Source organism: Heterodontus francisci, chromosome 30 (assembly GCF_036365525.1).
Source record: "Heterodontus francisci isolate sHetFra1 chromosome 30, sHetFra1.hap1, whole genome shotgun sequence".
Taxonomy (NCBI): Eukaryota; Metazoa; Chordata; class Chondrichthyes; order Heterodontiformes; family Heterodontidae; genus Heterodontus; species Heterodontus francisci.
The window spans coordinates 10,632,606-10,654,034 of NC_090400.1; the positions used below are offsets into that span (position 1 = coordinate 10,632,606).

Sequence of the window (21,429 nt, forward strand, 5' to 3'; positions counted from 1 at the left end):
CTTACCTCAATGAGCATCATTCTACAAAAAGGAGGATACTCTAGCATTCCCCCACAAACATTACCTTCCCGCTGAACACTATTCTAACTAGTTGTTTTTCAATCCAGATAACCAGATCGGACAATTCCTAACCTACTGATGTTTAGCCATTGCTGTAATTCCATTTCAAATCTCAATCTACAAGTCGTCTATTCCAACTTTGTAGCTCTCAACCCCTCTGATCTGAAAATTCCAGATTTCCTCCGTACATGTCCTGCCTAATTTCCTTGCACAACCTCTTTACCCACCCAGGTGGATAATCTCTGTTACAATCTTATTTTATGACATCGAGGGATGGAAGAAAAGAGAACAAGGAAACCAGATTGTGTGCGTATGTCTGACTGTCCAATCAATTATCATATTCATGACAGCGTTTCTGACATTCCTCCCAGCATGAGTCATGTTTTTCTTCAAAACTGATCATCAGATCAACAGATACAAAAAAGGAAAACAACTCACCTGTAAATCCCCTGAGCAGAAGCATTATTTATATTATGGAAGCGCTGAGAAATGTCAACATCTTCATTATATTCACCAGTTTAAAAAAAAGTCAATTTGGTTTCTTTCTTTCCATGGAGACAGTCAAGGCAGTGTAGAAATGTAGTCTAGCATGCACACTAACTAGGATTTAAGTGGTCTCGTGGGGTGCTATATCACACGAGGCTATTTTCATGGTATAATTGGGACCAATGACAAAAACAGAAAGCAGTGACATGTGAAGATCTCCTGAGTGAGTTCACTGCCAACTCACCTAAGTGGACATTAATTTATTTCATGAATAACTGGAGAAGAACTAACAACACAGATCTGTGCTGGATCTCACTCGGAGTCAGTATCTTACTATGCTGCCAAGAAACCTGCATAGGCTACAAGACGAAGTCTAGATGAGAAGAGAATATTAAAACCCATTCATGAAACAAGCAAGTCAAGATTCCATACTGAAAAAGCAGCCTCCAACTTGGAAATTCTAGTTTCTATTCTCTCAAATCTGTGCTCTGTGGTTGTCTATTTTCACATTGAGAAATATGCTCATGTAAATTTATACCAGACCGATTTGGTGAACATTAAAACTTTTGAAATTTATTATGCGAACTTATACACAAGCTCCGGAAGTGACAAAAGCGGAGATACACAAGTACAAACCCACAGAATTCAAATATACAGGAAAAGTGTCTGATAGGAGGTATCTAATGACAGTCCACACAGACACTGAACAAGTCTGTAACAAACTTAAATCTAGACTTTGAAAACAAAAGCACCCTGGAGATTGTGACAGATGGATCAACTTGCTGGTGGAGCTACAGTCTTTTGGCAAAGTCGAGCAAGCAGTCCAGCCATCTGCAACAAGGAATTCACCCCTTCTGCAATTCTCATATGAGTGTATCCAATCTCCTGTAGGGATCCAGAAAAAAAAAAATTTACCTTTTAAATCATTGACAAACTATCAGCTCTAGGTCTACTCGTTACCTTTTGGTTTTAAAGCCCAATCTCTATTCTTCTGGTTTCCTAGCCATTTCTCTAACGGTTTTCATAATGAACTGGGTACAACAGCAGCTTTTCTCTACAATCCTGTTCCACCTACTCATCTCTCATTTCTTTCTAAAGAGTTGCAGTGTTTTGTGAAATTGAAGATGAAGGATGTACAAAGGAAAGTTCTCCTTTTATATCAGCATTAAACCTTCTTAAATCAGGTATAATATCCATTAGATAAAGGTCTACTTGGGCAACGAACCCTAAAGTGAAAAGACCACCACCCTAGTCTGACATTTCTATACAAGCCTCCCCTTTTGCTAAACAGCACTAAATATTGACCAGTTTTACATTGTGGAATCAAATCAAATGGGGCCTAGAGCAAGACAGAACATGTTACAATAATAACATCACACAATCTTTCTTCCATCCTCTTGTTTTCCTCTCATCTTCCCAGGATCCATTCCTGTGGCACTAATTAAAATCCAGGTGATGAGTTCCATGCTTTTCATCAGCTTCGCTGTGCAACCATCTGAGCAGAAAAGTCCAATCTTAACTTGAGACCTTGTTCCTAAAGATCCCAATAAGATCGACTCACAAGGAACTGTGAATATGGAATCACTATCCAGCTATTAAAGCGGCCTAAAGCGCCTGAAATCAGCCACTCCAATGTAAAAATAAAAGGCAGAATTTTAAGCGTAGGTTATGCCTCGTGTGAATCTAGTTTCCATGATCATTAGGACTGGTTTAAAGAACATTGCACTTGAAACAGGCCCCATCCCCAGATTGAAATAATGAGCATGGTGAGTTTCTGCCAATTGCATCTTTCAAGGAGGTTCTTCAAATGAAGCTGGTTTCTTTTTAGCACAAAGACATGAGTGGACACATTTTAAAGGTTTTTTAAATAGTAAAAATATTTAATTTTCTAAGAAACTGACTCGTATACACCAATGAAACAGCATAGTTTGGTTAAAGTCATTTTCAGTGATTTAAAATCAGGTTACCCACAAAATGGTGGGCTAGGCACTTATTAGAAATATTTTTTTTTTTGTGATAAACCCGTTTTCAGCTGTATTAAAACTGTACCCTATATAATACACCATATTGCCCGGATGAGTGCAGCTCCAATGACACTCCACCACCTGCAAGTTCTCCCCCCACACCCCCCCAAGTCACACACCATCCTGACTTGAAACAATATCACCATTCCTTCACTGTCACTGGGTCAAATTCCTAGAACTCCCTCCATAATAGCACTGTGGATGTACCTACACCACATGGACTGCATCAGTTCCAAGGCAATGGCTCACCATTACCTTCTCAAGGGCAATTAAGGATGAGCAATAAATGCTAGCCTTAGCAGCAATGCTTGCATCCCAAGAATGAATAATATTAAAAAAAAACAATATTTGTTAATGCAAGGAAAACCCCCCAGAAAATTATGTTACACTATGCTGCCCAATTGTCCTGGTTGATGGAAGAGTTTAAGTCTATTATGCAAATTAGTTTGGGCAGAAAGTTGAATCATAATTTCATGACAGAAAAACAACATATTTTGCACCAAGATTGCTGACTGCACCCAAAGCGGAAACTCCAGCCCATCATGTCTAGTACAAGCTGCGGGTTGAAATGATTCTAGATACAAATACAGAACAAGTGAGCAACTTAAAGACAGAACGCTTTGGAAATAGTGACTTTAATTAAATTAAGTGAAATTTTAGTGGACTGAAAGTAGTCTTTGCCCAGAATAATATGATTGAAAAACTGGCAATCAAACCTGCAATGGAAGATATTGAAGTTGGTGGTGAATAAGATAGAGGTTAAATATATTCTGTTGAAGGCTAGGATTTCACAAATAAATGGAGGTTAGAGTAAAAAATAAAGTTTAAAAAAAGATATATGCATATGGGGTGGGAGAAAGGACATTTCCAGCGGTTGGCAAATTGGTAACAAGGAGACATAAACTCAGGATCATCAGTAGAAGAATGAAAGGGAGATTAAAATAAGCATTCCATTCAGAGGGTCAACAGAATATGGAATGCTTTAAAAGCACAAGTAGTTATTGAGGTAAAGAGTATATCATTTAAAACAAAATTGGATAAGTATTTGTAAAGGAACAGTATAAATGGATATGAAGATCAGGGAAACTGAATTCAAGTAGTTAGCTCCACTTGCAGGGTTGGCATCAGAACAAGCATGATGGGCCAAACTTCTACCTCAAAAGAAACTCAAAAGGCATCAAAACAAATGATGATATTCAGGCAACTTTCTTTTTGTAAAAGGACAGAATTATTGAATAAATCATCAATGGAAGTGGTGAAATTTAAAACCATGGTAGTTTTAAAAAGGGCTCAAATTCCTGCTACTTCCTGTATAACTCTATGACTCTAAATGGGATATAGTTTCAGAATCACAGTAAGGAGGTTAGGAAGGGATAAACCAAAGGTCCTCCCTCGATCATAATACATTATCGGTGTTGCATAATAAAAACAGCAAGTGCTGGAAATACTGAGCAGGTCTGGCAGCATCTGTGGAGAGAGAAACAGAGTTAATGTTTCAGGTCTGTGACCTGTGTTGTATGCTGTTTTACCTCTATGTACGTTAAGGGAAACTAGTACATAATAGTGAAAGCTATTTCCTTTTAACGTCTTCCTTTGTATGGAAGACTTATAATTGTATAATACTTTAAGACATTTCAAATGTCACAAAACACTTCCACAAAATGTGTTGCATTGAAGTGCACCAGAACATCCTACTCGAATATTGTTAGGGGATCTTTTAACATCTACATGAACATCTACAGAATGGGCAGATGAGTTCTCTTGTTTACAGGATGACACCTCTAACAACGCTGAATTCTTTCAGTGCTACACTGGAACATTAGCTTGACTATGCTCAAGTCCTGGCGTGAAACAGACCCTCAACCATCTGACCCAGATGCAAAGATACAACCAGGCTGATCAAGCCAAACAGAAGCATACTGTTTTTCTGATGTGTTACTTTAATGCTGGGGTAACCCACTTATAAAGTACTGCTGATTGGAAAATCTAGGGTCCTGCGCTTCAACCCTTCTCACCTTTATAAACTCCAGTTTCAAGTACTCCTGCATTTGGAATGTTTTACAGACTCGGAAGATGTTGCCAATGATGTCCTCGGGCGAGTAACCCAGCTTCCAGAGGTGAGCAACAACCTGCAGGTGAAGAAATAACAGGAGTACAGATAGATAATCAGTAAGCATCAAAGCCACTGTGCCAAATAATCATAGAGGAAAAAATTACGTACGTTAATGGGCTACCAGCTGAAAAACTAGATTAAAATACAATTAAGATGCAGTGCGAATGGAATGGTGAAGACAGAGGTGGGTAGTGAAAACATACATGCAAAAGATGGGGCAGTACATAAAGGGCTCACATGCAATGTCCCCTCTAGGCTGGCAATCTTAAAGAGAGAGTGCAGTGCAACAGGCCGCGTACCGCAAAGAGAAATTAGAGGGAACAATGATAAACAAAGAACAAAGAAAATTACAGCACAGGAACAGGCCCTTCGGCCCTCCAAGCCTGCGCCGATCCAGATCCTCTATCTAAACATGTCGCCTATTTTCTAAGGGTCTGTATCTCTTTTCTTCCTGCCCATTCATGTATCTGTCTAGATACATCTTAAAAGACGCCATCGTGCCCGCATCTACCACCTCCGCTGGCAACGCGTTCCAGGCACCCACCACCCTCTGCGTAAAGAACTTTCCACGCATATCCCCCCTAAACTTTTCCCCTTTCACTTTGAACTCGTGTCCTCTAGTAATTGAATCCCCCACTCTGGGAAAAAGCCTCTTGCTATCCACCCTGTCTATACCTCTCATGATTTTGTACACCTCAATCAGGTCCCCCCTCAACCTCCGTCTTTCTAATGAAAATAATCCTAATCTACTCAACCTCTCTTCATAGCTAGCGCCCTCCATACCAGGCAACATCCTGGTGAACCTCCTCTGCACCCTCTCCAAAGCATCCACATCCTTTTGGTAATGTGGCGACCAGAACCGCACGCAGTATTCCAAATGTGGCCGAACCAAAGTCTTATACAACTGTAACATGACCTGCCAACTCTTGTACTCAATACCCCGTCCGATGAAGGAAAGCATGCCGTATGCCTTCTTGACCACTCTATTTACCTGCGTTGCCACCTTCAGGGAACAGTGGACCTGAACACCCAAATCTCTCTGGACATCAATTTTCCCCAGGACTTTTCCATTTACTGTATAGTTCACTCTTGAATTGGATCTTCCAAAATGCATCACCTCGCATTTGCCCTGATTGAACTCCATCTGCCATTTCTCTGCCCAACTCTCCAATCTATCTATATTCTGCTGTATTCTCTGACAGTCCCCTTCACTATCTGCTACTCCACCAATCTTAGTGTCGTCTGCAAACTTGCTAATCAGTCCACCTATACTTTCCTCCAAATCATTAATGTATATCACAAACAACAGTGGTCCCAGCACGGATCCCTGTGGAACACCACTGGTCACACGTCTCCATTTTGAGAAACTCCCTTCTACTGCTACTCTCTGTCTCCTGTTGCCCAGCCAGTTCTTTATCCATCTAGCGAGTACACCTTGGACCCCATGCGCCTTCACTTTCTCCATCAGCCTGCCATGGGGAACCTTATCAAACGCCTTACTGAAGTCCATGTATATGACATCGACAGCCCTTCCCTCATCAATCAACTTTGTCACTTCCTCAAAGAATTCTATTAAGTTGGTAAGACATGACCTTCCCTGCACAAAACCATGTTGCCTATCACTGATAAGCCCATTTTCTTCCAAATGGGAATAGATCCTATCCCTCAGTATCTTCTCCAGCAGCTTCCCTACCACTGATGTCAGGCTCACCGGTCTATAATTACCTGGATTATCCCTGCTACCCTTCTTAAACAAGGGGACAACATTAGCAATTCACATGGACTTTTTGAGAAGGGTGTAATGCCAGCAGTTTTGAAGGATGAAAGACATGCTTGCCAAAAGGATGACGGCACAATGCAGAGCAGAAGAAATAAGATGGAGGAAAAATTAAAAAGAGGGATGAGGCAGTTGAGCAGATAGATACAATCTTTTGGACAAAAACACCCATCGGCTTCTCGCACTTGGCACAGGAAGAGTGTGTGGAAAGAGTCAGAGGCAGCGGTTTATTGTTGAGTAGGATATTAGGAATATCCTGACCCTGCAGCACAATCCTGGAGTAGGATGAGATTCTGGCAATGAAGAAGGGAAGGTGGTTCCATTTTGGGTGTAGAACTGTTCTGATGAAGCATCTACACTCAAAACATTAAACTATTTAATCTACACTTGTTGCTGGATCTGCTATGTACTTCCAGCATTCGCCATTTTTAGCTGAAAAAAAAAGAGCTTGAGGAGGGGACACCAATTAATACATGTTTCAGAGTTAACTATAAATATACACAAATAATAGTATCTTTTGAACCTACCTTGTATGCCTCATCAATGTTAGCATTAACACAGTGCTGAATCATCTCTTTTACCAGAAGTGGATGAGGTTCATCACAGACCTATTGGAAACAGGGCAATCAGAGAAAAGTAGAACCACATGTTCTGAATCATTATAATATCTCCAGTATAACTACTCAGTTGCTATAACTCTTAAAGTCATTGCTTTAACTCTAGTTGATGCAGTGTGCACAAATCCAACTAGAATCTCATAAGCATCAACAATTTTTATGCAAATAATTAAGATGTCTATATGTCTAACTATAGCTGATAGTTGCCTGCATGCTCAAATACTTAAGCAGCTGAATTTTACAGGGCTCCCTGAGATGGGTACGGAGGCGGCCCCACAGAATTGCGACGGTAGGCCGGGGCGGGGGTGGAGGGCCCATCACAACACCATTTTGTTGGGGACGGGATAGGCCAACAACAGCCTTCCCGCCCAGAGGCCAACTGACAGCCATAAGTGGCAGCCACTTGAAGGCCTCTTCCTGGCGGCGGGAAGGGGCCTCCACCACAAGGAGGTCGCCCAGTAAAACGAGATGACCTCCCTGCGAGCTTGGGGACGGAGGCCCTCCTCTGTGGGCAACCTGTAGCCCATGGAGAGCCCCCTCCGGGAAAACCTCTGAACCACACCCCGCCTGCACTAAAATCCCCCCCTCCCTGGGACCTGCCAGTCTGGACCCGGCGACCCCGCCTCACTTACATTGGATCCAGGTTCCAACACTGGGCCCGGGTCCAAGGCCTCTTGCAGTACTGGCAGTGACCACCGTTCCTGGTGGCACTACCGATACTGCTGAGCTGATAGTCCTTTGATTGACCGGCAGCTCTTGGAGATGGATCGCCGTCTTTAAAGGGATGGGGATCCCGGCACCAGGTTGTTAATTGGCCTGATGCCATAGAATTGCTCCGGGGCAGGCTCCAGCTGGATGAGACGGGATGCCCCTGCCATTTCGGCCTGGCACCAGAGCCCCGCTGTGGGCACATGAGCAAAGCTGACATCTAAAATTCAATCCTCTTAGATTCCATTGGTGTGAATTAACTAATTCCATGCTCCCAACAATGAACTAGCTGAAAGGAGCTGCAGGTCACAGAAACTGCACTATCTCTGACCCACTCTCCCTTTGAGCACCTCTCACTGCTCAGAACACAGAACTGGCAAATGTACCATCATTCACTTGGAGTTTTAAAAAATCTAGATCGTTATCAAAATAATCTGTAAAATAAAATTTAATAAAAAAAGAGTTGAGGCAAAATACAGCTCAATAACTCAACAGTTAATACAACAATGAAAATGTGAGGTACACTAACCCATAACAACAACAGCATGCACCAAGACCAAAACCATTGTGGTCATAATAAAGCAATTAGAAAGCAGTATCCATGAATGTGCAAGAACAATGGAGTGAAAATGAGGTTTCATGCATTAAAGGAGGCAAAAATTTTCTTTTTTTAAAATATAAAAATACACCAAGGAACAAAAAGGAAGATACATTCTATTATTAAAAAGAAAAAAAATACTTCGGCCGTTCAGGCCACATCTAATAAAAATCAATGAACAGCAAACATTTGAGAAAAACAACAGAAGTATGGTGGAAAGTAACAGCAACATTCTGTAACTAAACAAGTGGTTCAGCCTTCTTCCTCGAGCACATAAATCTGACCCAACACTTCAGTGGAATATGGAGGGAGTGCTGTACTGTTGGAGGCACTGTCCTTCAGAAGAGATGCTAAACCAGGAACCTTGTTCAGGTGGACATTAAAAATCTTGAATTCCCTCAGTGTCCCAACCAACACTCATCCCTCAGTAAACACCAACACTAGCTGTGATGCATTTTGGAACATGAAAGGTGCGATATAAATCCAAGTTCTTTCTTTCTACAAGAATCCTAAGCACTTACCTTGAAAACATTTTCACTGTTGACAAACCCAAATCCTGAATGTGTTGACTGCAAGTTGTTCAAAGCCTGTTAAGTAAAAAAAAAAAGTTTGTTCTATAAACCCAAAAAGTAAAACCAAAATAATGCACAACTTGGGTCACCTACATTAGAGTTCCTACTCAAAGTGAACATACTGCAATACGAAAGCTTGGCTACACTCAAATTCAGCTTACAGGAACAGGATAAAGGCTCTTTCCTGCTGGCTTCCTATATGAAAGGAGTCTAAATGGACTCAACTCAATTCCCAGAATGTTTGATCAAAACTGCCCATAACTTGATGCAATTAGCTGCCTAATCAGAGGAAAATGGAAATATCACATTTTGCAATAAAGGGGACTTGTGACATTGGATTGAAAGCACAGTACTGGGGCATATGAAAAGGTCATTCATTTTGTATCTCATTGAGATACGAACTGAAAATGAAAAGCTTCCATACCTTGATGCTGATATCCTTCATGGGATGAGGACAAAAGTTCATAAAGCAACAGCTCACTTACATTTATCGGTGTAACTTTATCTAAACTCTAGAATTCCTTCCCTAAACTCCTTCACATCTCCACCTCTCTCCCCTCCTTTAAGACACTCTTAAAACCTACCGTTCGGTGCTCTAAGTTTGTTTTATAACTCTCCCGTGAAACGCCTTGGGATGGTTTACTATGTTAACAGTGCTATATAAATGTTGTTATAGCTGCTGATATTGGGAAAAGCTTGTGGCAGAACTGTATTATATGAAGGGTCTTCTACAAGTTGTGTACCTGCTCTGCAGGTACTTAACATTTAATGGTCAGCACCCTCATTCTACGCTGTGATTGAGGGACATGACTAAAGCCAATCTTACCTGTCTCATGTCTCCTTGTGCTGTGAAGATGATGGCTTCCAGTCCATCATCTGTATATTGAACATTCTCCTTCTCAACCACCTGCATCAGTCGTGCAAGGACCTGGGCATCGGTGAGCTTTGTGTAACGTAGGACAGCACAGCGAGACTGGATAGGCTCTGTGAGCACGCCAAGGTTATAAAATGAACTTGATAGTACACTGATCACCAACAACCAGTATATACAGTTACAGCACCCTACACTGAATATATTCTGAACACTTTAGGGTAAGGGTGTATATTGATGACAATCTAGTTTTTCAACTTTGTTCTGGTGCTTTGCTGGTCCGGTTAGGAGGCAGTGTAGAAGTGGTTAAGTGCAACAGCAAAGTTTAAAAGAGTGAGAGAGAGGAGGACCCGGAGAGCGGCGGCAGAGTTTAAAAAGAGCTATCCTGGCCAGGCCAGTCCACCACAGCAGAATGACCGCATTCCGCGAAAGAAAAATGTGACCTCACAGGAAAACGGGTAGTTAACTGGGTGGAAAGAGTTTTTCTCCTTTGTCTTTCGGGCAATTGTAGTAATTAGGTTCTATTTACTAAGGGTATAGCTTAATAGATTGGCTGATGAGTATTACCTATCAAATAAATAATTAAATATTTACAACATGTAAAGATGGCAGGGCAGGTGATGTGTTGCAGTTGCAGTATGTGGGAGCTAGTGGACACCAGTGTGATCCAAGGCAACCACATCTGCAGAAAGTGTATGCAGCTCAAGGAGCTTCAGCTCAGAGTCAGTGAGCCGGAGGCAGAGATGCAGACACTGCGATTCATTAGGGAGGAGGAAAGTTACCTGGACATTTTGTTCCAGAAGGAGGTCACACCCCTTAGAATAGGGTCTTCTGACTTGGTCAGTAGTCAGGAGCAGGAGGGTGTGGCTGCAGCTGAGGCAGGTAAGGGGACCCAGAGGGCAGGAGTCTCAGCCTTTGCAATTGTCCAACAGGTTTGAGGTCCTTTCAGCTTGTTTGGATGAGAGTGGGGGCTGCAGGATGGATGAGCAAACTGATGGCACCATGGTATAGCAAGCCATTCAAGTGGGGGGGGGGGGGGGGGGACCGGGGGGAGCAAAAAGGAATGTAGTGGTAGTAGGGGACAGTATAGTGAGGGGGATCGACACTTTTCTCTGCCACAAAGACAGAGAGTCCAGAAGGCTGTGTTGCCTGCCCGGTGTCAGGGTTTGGGACATCTGCTCAGGGCTGGAGAGAAACTTAGTGGAAGGGGAAGGATCCAGTCATTCCAGTCATCGCGGTCCAATGACATAGGCAGGACAAGGAAGCAGGTTCTGTATAATCAGTGTGAGGAGCTAGGCACCAAATTAAGAAGCAGAACCTCAAAGATAACAATCTCTGGATTATTACCTGAGCCACGTGCAAATTGGCATAGGCAAATAAAATTAGAGAAATAAATGTGTGGCTCAAAGACTGGTGTGATAAAAGTAGATTCCGGTTCATGGGGCACTGGCACCAGTTCTGGGGAAAGTGGGGACTGTACCATTGGGACGTCGACACCTGAACCGTGCTGGGGCTGGTGTTCTAGCGAGCCGCATAACTATGGAAGTAAAGAGAATTTTAAACTAAATAGTGGGAGCAAGGATCAAATTTGGGAAGATGTCGTAAATCAAAGAGTAGAGATCAGGCAAGAGAGCAAGGTATTAATATGAGTAATGATAAACAGACCGTGACAGGAAGGGACAGAGAGTACAAATCTAAGAGTAAATCAGCAGTCCAGGCTAGATGTTACAAAAATAATAAAAAGGACAAAACTAAGGGATCTGTATCTGAATGCACGTAGCATTCAAAACAAAACAGATGAAATAGAAGTAAATAAGTACGATTTGATAACCATTTCAGAGACATGACTGCAGGATGACATAGATTGGGATCTGCATATTGAAGGGTACATGACATTTAGGCAGGACAGGAAGCTAGGAAAAGGTGGAGGAGTGGCTGGTATTAGCGCAATAGAGAGGGATGACCTAAGTTTAGGAAACCAGGATGTAGAAGCAGTTTGGGTAGAGACGAGAAATGATAAAGGCAAGTCACTCGGAGTAGTGTACAGGCCCCCCTAACAGTAACCACGATAGGACAGCGTATAAAGCAAGAAATAATGGCAGCTTGGCTGAAAGGTACGGTGATAATCATGGGGGATTTTAATCTACATATAGACGGGAAAAATCAGATGGGCAAAGGTAGCCTAGATGAGGAGTTCATAGAATGTTTTCAGGATAGTTTCTTAGAACAGCACGTTCTGGAGCCAGAGAGCATGCTATACTAGACCTGGTACTGCGTAATGAGATAGGATTAACTGATGACCTCATAGTGAATGTGCCCCTAGGTAGTAGCAATCATAATATGATTGAATTTTACATTCATGCAGTTTGAGGGAAAGAGGAATGGATCCAAGACTAGTATAATAAAGTTAAACAAGGGCAATTATGAGTATGAAAGCAGAGCTAGGTAAAGTGAACTGGCAAATTAGGTTAAGGGATAGGTCAATACAGATGCAATGGCAGACATTTAAGAGGATATTTCAGAATACACAGAATAGATACATTCCACCAAGAAAGAAAAATTCCAAGGGGAGGACCCACTATCCGTGGTTAGCTAAAAAGGTTAAAGAAAGCATCAAACTTAAAGAAAAAGCATATAATTGTGCAAAGATGGGTGGCAGGCCAGAAGATTGAACAGAATATTAAAAAAAAAGAAAAAGAATGACTACAAGATTGATAAGGAGGGAAAAATTAGAATACAAGAAAAAGCTTGCTAGAAATGTAAGACAGCAAGAGTTTCTATAGATATTTAAAAGAGAAAAGAATTTAAGTGAGTGTTGGTCCTATATAAAGTGAGTCTGGGGAATTAATAATGGAAAATAAGGAGATGGCAGATAAATTGAACAGGTATTTTGCATCAGTCTTCACTACGGGAGGATACAAGTAACATCCCAGCAATAGCTGTAATTCAGGAAACGGAAGGGAGGAACTCAAGAAAATTACAATCACGAGGGAAGTGGTACTGAGCACATTGTTGGAGCTGCGGGCTGACAAGTCCTCTAGTCCTGATGGACCATCCTAGGGTCTTAAAAGAAGTGGCTAGTGAGATAGTTGATGCGTTGGTTTTAATTTTCCAAAATTTCCCAGATTCAGGCAAGGTTCCATTAGATTGCAAAACAGCAAACGTAACCAGTTTATTCAAAAAGGGAGGAACATAGGAACAGGAATAAGCCATTCAGACCATCGAGACTTCCCCGCCTTTCAATATGATCATGGCTGATCATCCATTTCAATGCCTTTTTCCCCACACTATCCTCATATCACCTTATGTCATTTGTACTTATAAATCTCTGCGTTAAACATGCTCAATGACTGAGCTTCCACAGCCCTCTGGGGTAGAGAATTCCAAAGATTCACAACACTGAGTAAAGAAATTTCTCCTCATTTCTGTCCTAAGTGGCTTCCCCCTTATTTTGAAATGGTGTCCCCTGGTTCTGGAGGGAGACAGAAAGCAGGAAACTACAGGCCAGTTAGCTTAGCATCTGTCACAGGGAAAATGTTAGAAGCTATTATTAAAGATGTTATAGTAGGGCACTTACAAAAATTCAAGGTAATCGGGCAAAGTCAACATGGTTTTGTGAAAGGGAAATCATGTTTAACCAATTTATTGGAGTTACTTCTTCAAAGAACGTGTGCTGTGGATAAAGGGGAACTGGTGGATGTAATGTACGCAGATTTCCAGAAGGCATTTGATAAGATGCCATATCAAAGGTTATTGAAAATAACCTTTGATGTGAAATCTTATCAAATGTCTCTGGAAATCTGAATACATTACATCCACCAGAAAATAAAAGCTCATGATGTAGGCGGTCGCATATCAGCACGGATAGAATGGCTAGCTAACAGGAAACAGATAGAAGGCATAAATGGGTTACATTCTGGTTGGCAAGATGTAACAAGTGGTGTGCCGCAGGGATCTGTGCTGGTGCCTCAACTTCTTACAATTTATATAAAAGACTTGGATGAAGGCACCGAGGGTATGGTTGCTAAGTTTGCTGATAACACAAAGATAGGTAGGAAAGTAAATTGTGAGGAGGACATAAGGAGGCTACAAAGTGATATAGATAGGTCAAATGAGTAGGCAAAGCTTTGGAAAACGTAGCATACTGTGGGAAAATGCGAAATTGTCCATTTTGGCAGGAAGAATGAAAAAAGCATATTATCTAACTGGTAAGAAATTGCAGAGCTCTGAGATGCAGAGGGATCTGGTTGCCCTCATGCATGAATCGCAAAAGGTTAGTATGCGGGTTCAGCAAGTAATTAGGAAAGCTAATAGAATATTATGGTTTATTTCAAGGGGAAATCAAAGACAAAAGTAGGGATATTATGCTTCAGCTATACAGGGCACTGGTGAGACCAAATCTGGAGTACTGTGCACAGTATTGGTCTCCTTATTTAAGGAAGGATGTAAATGTGTTGGAAGCAGTTCAGAGAAGGTTTATTAGACTAATACCTGGAATGGGCAGATTGTCTTATGAGGAAAGGATGGACAGGCAATGCTTGTATCTGCTGGAATTTAGAAGAGTAAGAGGTGACTTGACTTGAAACATACAAAATCCTGAGGGATCTTGACAGGGTGGATGTGGAAAGGACGTTCTCCCATGCGGGAGAATCTAGAGTTAGGGGTCACTATTTAAAAATAAGGAGTCGTCAATTTAAGAGAGAGATGAGGAGAAACGTTTTCTTTCAGAGGGTTGAGAGTCTTTGGAAATCTCTTCGTCAAAAGGCAGTGGAAGCAGAGTCTTTAAATATTTTTAAGGCAGAGGTAGATAGATTCTTGATAAGCAAGGGGGTGAAACGTTATCGGGGGTAGGTGGGAACATGCAGTTGAGGTTACAAACAGATCAGCCATGACCTTATTAAATGGCGGAGCAGGCTTGAGGGGCTGAGTGGTCTACTTCTAGTTCAGATGTAATGAGAAGAATCTTTCTTCAATAATATCATGAAGTTCCTGTCCAGTGACTGGGGAGAGAACGCTCACTCTTGTCCAGTACTTCCTTCTTGGATGTCAATGAACAAGGGATTTTGTACAAAACACCCACTGAGGTTCCCTCTGACCAGCGGTTTGAAGACACAACACACAACAAAAGATGACAAAGATACAGCAGGATGAACATTTAGGATTATGTAGCAATTAGTACAACAGACTTCCCCTTTATATGGTGCATCGTGTACTCAAACAACCTGCATCCTTTACAATCACACTGGTATTTTTAGTCAAATATTGAATTTTAATAAGTTGGCAGCCACAAAGAAACGGACCATAGTGCAGGTAAAACAAGCAGATAGCTTATTTCCTTACTGATTTGAGTAACAACCTAAGGCACAGCTCTCATTCGATCTGGCTAATAATCCATCTCAAGTGCACAGGATATACCTAGTCAACCATTTTTTGTTTAGAGATACAGCACTGAAACAGGCCCTTCTGCCCACCGAGTCTGTGCCGACCATCAACCACCCATTTATACTAATCCTACACTAATCCCATATTCCTACAACATCCCCACCTGTCCTTATATTCCCCTACCACCTACCTCTACTAGGGGCAATTTATAATGGCCAATTTACCTATCAACTGCAAGTCTTTGGTGGTGGGAGGAAACCGGAGCACCCGGCGAAAACCCACGCAGACACAGGGAGAACTTGCAAAGTCCACACAGGCAGTACCCAGAATTGAACCCGGGTCGCTGGAGCTGTGAGGCTGCGGTGCTAACCACTGCGCCACTGTGCCGCCCATATTCAATATTTAACCATGAACCATATTCAAGAATGCAGAAAAGTCTGCAACGTGTGGTATAGAATTAACATGCTACAAAGTTCAAATGGCAGATAATGGCTACTGTTTATTTAAATTGGTTTCATTAAACAGCAGGTGGTAAAGGATACTTCACTTTTGCATCTTTCTCACTCCCCGCCCCATCAAAAAAGCTAATTCTTTTCATTTTACAGCTCACTGCCACAACCTGTCAAGCTCGTGATACAACTGCCCGAGGCCAGCATCCAATCTGTCTCTTAATTCTCATGTTTTGAGCTGTATGATTCACATTCTGCTTGCTGTAAAGAGGATCCAAGCCAGGAAGTGGTGAACTACTAAAAATAAATCAAGTGACACAAGCAGAATAAATCACAAGATCAGACCCAGGTGTGATTACATTTTCACAACTCACCACTATGGCGACACCTGTTTTGTTGATATCATGTAAAGCAATTCTTTATATTAAACTAAAAAGACTTTCAATTTAGAATAATAATATCACTTGATGGCACTACAGACACAAGTGTGAAAGGTTAATGTAATATTGCTTCAAACCTCGGATGGCACTCTGAAGGTGGACAAAGTTAACATTCGATGGGATAAGGCTTAGCTTTGTATCATTAAGAGGCTTTATTCCATAAGGTGCAAACATAAAGAGAGACACTGTGTTAATCAGTACAACTTGTATTTCTGTATGGTTATGAAAAGAATGGGTGCCACATTACCCCTCGACCCCCTCCCCATCAGTGGGTCATCTTACTTGACATAGTCTGTACGCAGTCCTACCTCCCATGGCAAAAACACCTCTTCCTACAGTTTCTGTCTTTTCAACCTTCTCACAGCATTTTGAGTGATTTTCTATATAAACTGCTGAGTACATGGATTTAATTTGGGTTTTTAAAAAGCAAACTGAAATCATTTCCATGGAAAAATGGTCAAAATATCCAGAAAAAGGACAATAACCAAGTTAGGGTCTTCTGAGTATTTAATAATTTTATCCGATCAGCACAAACCTACCAATGATTTTGTCTGAAGCATTGCATGCCAGTGCAAAGCGTGTTGTTTTAGAGTAAATCTCCATTGTCCTCCTCAGGGCTTGTTGGGCTCCATCTGTCATACTATAAATCATATAGAATACTTAATATATAGAATACAAACAAAGCTTCATTATGCCATACATAAATAAAAAGCTATCTTCACCCTATGTTTAGTCCCTGCTCACTCAGGGAAGATAAAGAATGCTTCAGTGGCAATGCTGGATACTTTTTTTTATTCTTTCATGAGATGTGGGCAACTCTGTCAAGGCCAGCATTTATTGCCCATCCCTAATTGCCCTCGAGAAGGTGGTGGTGAGCTGCTCCCGAACTGCTGCAGTCCATTTAGTGTAGGTACACCCACAGAGCTGTCAGGGAGGGAGTTCCAGGATTTTGATCCAGCAACAGTAACAGAACGCCTATACATTTCCAAGTCAGGATGGTGTGCGACTTGGAGGGGAACTTGCAGGTGGTGGTGTTCCCACGTGTCTGCCGCCCTCATCCTTCTAGGTGGAAGAGTTCGTGAGTTTGGAAGGTGCTGTTGAAGGAGGCTGCAGTGCATCGTGTAGCTGGGACACACAGCTGTCATTGTGTGTTGGTGGTGGAGGGAGCGAATGTTGAAGATGGTGGATGGGGTGCCAATCAAGCAGACTTTGTCCTGGATGGTGTTGAGCCTCTTGAGTGTCATTGGAGCCGCTCTCATCCAGGCAAGTGGACAGTATGCCATCACACTCCTGACTTGTACCTTGTAGATAGTGGACAGGCTTTGGGGAGTCAGGAGGTGAGTTACTCGCCGCAGAATTCCCAGCCTCTGACCTGCTCTTGTAACCACAGCATTTATATGGTGCTCCTGTTCAATTTCTTGTCAATGGTAACCCCCAGGATTTTGACAGTGGGTTATGCAGCGATGGTAATGCCATTGAATGCCAAGGGGATATTGTTAGATTCTCCCTTATTGGAGATAGTCATTGCCTGGCACCTGTGTAGCGCAAATGTTACTTGCACTTATCAGCCCAAGCTGAATGGTGTCCAGGTCTTGTTGCATATGGATACAGACTGCTTCAGTATCTGAGGAGTTGCGAATGGTACTGAACATCATACAATCAGCCAACATCCCCACTTCTAACTTTATGATGGAGGGAAGGTCATTGATGAAGCAGCTGAAGATGGTTGGGCCCAGGACAGACACTAGCCTGAGGAACCCCTGCAGCAATGTCCTGGGGTTGAGATGATTGGCCTCCAACAGGCACAACCATCTTTCTTTGTGCCAGGTATGACTCCAACCAGTGGAGAGTTTTCCCCCCCGATTCCCATTGACTTCAGTTTGGCTAGGACTCCTTGATACCACATTCAGTCAAATGCTGCCTTGATATCCAGAGCAATCACTCACACCTCACCTCGGGTTCCACCCTTTTGTCCATGCTTGAACCAAGGCTATAATGAAGTCAGGAGCTGAGCGGCCCTGGCTGAACCCAAATTGAGCATCAGTGAGCAGGTTATTGCTGTTCAACTGGCATTTGATAGCACCGTTAACGACACCTTTCATCACTGTTGATAATCGAAGGTAGACTGATCGGGCAGTACTAGCTGGATTATATTTGCCCTGCTTTTTGTGGATAGGACATACCTGGGCAATCTTCCACATTGTAGCTAGGGATGCGACTAGTTCTGCAGCACAAGTCTTCAGTACTACAGCTGGGATATTGTCAGGACGCATAGCCTTTCCAATATCCAGTGCCTTCAGCCATTTCTTGATATCACGTGGAGTCAATTGGATTGGCTGGACTGGGATCTGTGATGCTGGGGACCTCAGAAGGAGGCAGAGATGGATCATCCACTTGGCATTTCTGGCTGAAGTTGGTTGCAAATGCTTCAGCCTGGTCTTGTGTATTGACATGCTAGGCTCCCCCGCCATTGGTGGGTCTGTTCTGCTGGTAGACAAGACATACCAAGAATGGTGTTGGTGGTATCTGGGGCATTGGATGTAAGGTATGTTTCCGTGAGTCTATGTTAGACTGTTGCTTGACTAGTCAGTGGGACAGCTCTCCCAATTTTGACACAAGTCCTCAGGTGTTAGGAACGTAGGAACATAGGTGCAGGAGGAGGCCATTCAGCCCATCGAGTCTGCCCCGCCATTCAATATGATCATGGCTGATCATCCACTTCAATGCCTTTTTCCCCACATTATGCCACTGTCGCTTCTGGTGCCCAGGTCGATGCTGGGTGTTCTGTCTAGTTTTATTTTTTTTCAACATTTGTGTAGCGGTTTTGTACAACTGAATGGCTTGCTGGGCCATTTCAGTTAAGTGTTAACCACATTGCTGTGGATCTGGAGTCACATGTAGACCAGACCAGGTGAGGATGGCAGATTTCCTTCCCCAAAGGACATTAGTGAACCTTTCAGGTTTTTAAGACAAACAACGATAGTTTCATGGTCGCCATTACTGACTTGTTTTCAATTCCAGATTTTCACTAATAAAATGAATTTATTAATTAATTGAATTTAAATTCCACCAGTTGCCATGGTGGGATTTGTACTCATGTCCCTGGCATATCAGCCTGTCTGTGGAATACTAGTCCAGTGACATTACCACGGCACCACCATCTCCCCATAAAATGCCAGTTTTCTAAATGAGCTGGTGTCTACTACGCTCATACAATATTTATTTTTCCATCAATAATGGCTTTACTGCCAGCAACAACGTAACAAATTTATGCCAATTGTGGAAGTGCTGTGTTCCAAATATGTTGGTCATGTTCTTAGCTGCAGTAAACAGTATTGAAGTGAGTATACCTGCTCTGCATTGAAAGAAAGAACTTGGATTCTTATAGCCCCTTGGCATGTCCTCCAAGTGTTTCGAAGTATTTCACAATCTCTGAAATACTTTTGAAGCACAGTCACTGTTGTTTTGTAAGAAAAATACACATAGCATGGAGCAAATGAGATGAGAATTGTGTTTTTTTATTGGTGTTGTTTGAGGGATGAATGCTGGTCAGGATACTGGGAAAATCTTGTTCTTTAAATGGTGCCATGGAATTTTGTGTGTCCAGCCAGTATGCAAATGAAGCCTTAGGGTTAACATTTCTTCTGAAAGATGATAGCTATCAACAATCCAGCACTCCCTCATTAAGGCACAGACGTTCATCATAGATTATATACTCAGGTCCTGGAGTGGAACTTAAACCCACAACTTTTACTGAGGCAAGCTGTTACAAATGGTTTATGCAGTCAGTGGCTTATACAAATCTCCCCCCACCACTGTGAAGTCAGTGGCTCCTGGCAGAAAGTCACAGTGACTTTAAAACAACTGCACATAGAAGAGGTTGCCCACATGCAGCTGTTTACATATTGGTCTGCTTCTATACAATGCATGTAGATAATGTAAATGCAGCTTTTCCAAAGCACTAGGAGCTGTGTCTAGCATTACACAGCTCTTTCCTGAAGACTTGTCTCAGGTACAAATGAGATAATGGGACTTTTATACTCAAGTACATGAATCCTCTCACCTGTCAGCTTCATCCAGGATGACGACCTTGTGACGACCTTTTGGTAACGTGACCTTCTGCTGGGCAAACATTTTGATTTTGTTTCTGACCACATCAATACCTCTGTAACAAATACAAGCCATATTCATATCAATTTACAAAGTCATCATTTATTAAAATAAGACTGGTGCATTTGAAAGTTTAACCTGCCATTTCAAAAACAATTGAAAGTATCTAGATAGATCTACTATGCAGTCCAAAGGTTAATTTCAATTTCTCAAATTTTGTTGAATAGGGCAGCTGGTGTAAGAAATGGAAAAGGGGTAGCTCTTCTGAAATTGAGGGCTACAGCACATTGTTGAGGCAACATAGATGGAATTTTACTCTGCATCCGTTCCGGCTCAATTCTGATATGGGAGTCTAATTAACAACGAATTCAATAATCACTGTCTATGGGCAGACATGTGGATAGCGGGGCAGAAAGAGGGGGAAATTTCTGCAAACACTTGTTCACGACAGCCTCATTTTCTACCGACAGTGCTGGATTGTTGCCCTGGGGAACAGATTACTCATACATGCATACATAGTTGAATACTATCTCCAGTATTTACTGTGTCAGCCTTGGCTCGCTGGTCACACTTTCATTGGAGTCAGAAGGTTGCAGGTTCAAGCCCCACGCCAATGACTTGAACATATAACCTAGGCTGACACTTCAGTGCCGTAATGAGAGTGCTGCATTGTCCAAGGAGCTGTCTTTCAGAGGTGATGCTAAATTGTGGCTCTCGCAGGTGGGCAGAAAAGATTTCACAGCAATTTTCAAAGAGTTGTGATCTCTCCCAAATTCCTGGCCAACACACATCCCTCAACCAACACCACGAAAAACTGATTATCTGGTCATCTGTCTAATTGCTTTCCCTGGAACCTTACTGCGTGAAAACCATTTGTCATCTTTGTTGACATTACAACAGCTACAATTTCAAAAGTATGTCATTGGCTCTGAAGCACTTTGAACACATAAAGGCACTGCACAAATTCAAGTTATTTCTTACATCTTTCCACATTGTGAAATGAGATCATCACATGGGCTCAATTCCAAAAATAAATTACCTCATCCAGTTTCTTCATTATCAATTGCCACTTAAAAGCTACACACTACACTTGATTAGAGTTACAAAATACATTTGTTCACTTCACTGGGCGGCGTAGTGGTTTGCACCACAGCCTCACAGCTCCAGGGACCCGGGTTCAATTCTGGGTACTGCCTGCGCGGAGTTTGCAAGTTCTCCCTGT

The 21,429-nt window shown here is 42.2% G+C and overlaps 1 protein-coding gene across 1 annotated transcript in view; it reads right to left on the bottom strand.

Moving 5' to 3' along the window:
• Nucleotides 1-1,092: 1,092 nt before the first annotated feature.
• The window catches only part of rfc2 (replication factor C (activator 1) 2), a 34,118-nt gene continuing 13,781 nt past the window's right edge, over nt 1,093-21,429 (bottom strand). The window contains exons 5-11 of the mRNA XM_068010088.1: nt 20,161-20,262; nt 16,637-16,737; nt 9,782-9,939; nt 8,905-8,970; nt 6,988-7,068; nt 4,586-4,699; nt 1,093-1,431 (exon numbers count right to left, since the gene is read on the bottom strand). Coding sequence (XP_067866189.1) covers nt 1,321-1,431; nt 4,586-4,699; nt 6,988-7,068; nt 8,905-8,970; nt 9,782-9,939; nt 16,637-16,737; nt 20,161-20,262 — 733 coding nt within the window. The 3' untranslated portion in view covers nt 1,093-1,320. The remainder of the gene's footprint in view (nt 1,432-4,585; nt 4,700-6,987; nt 7,069-8,904; nt 8,971-9,781; nt 9,940-16,636; nt 16,738-20,160; nt 20,263-21,429) is intronic.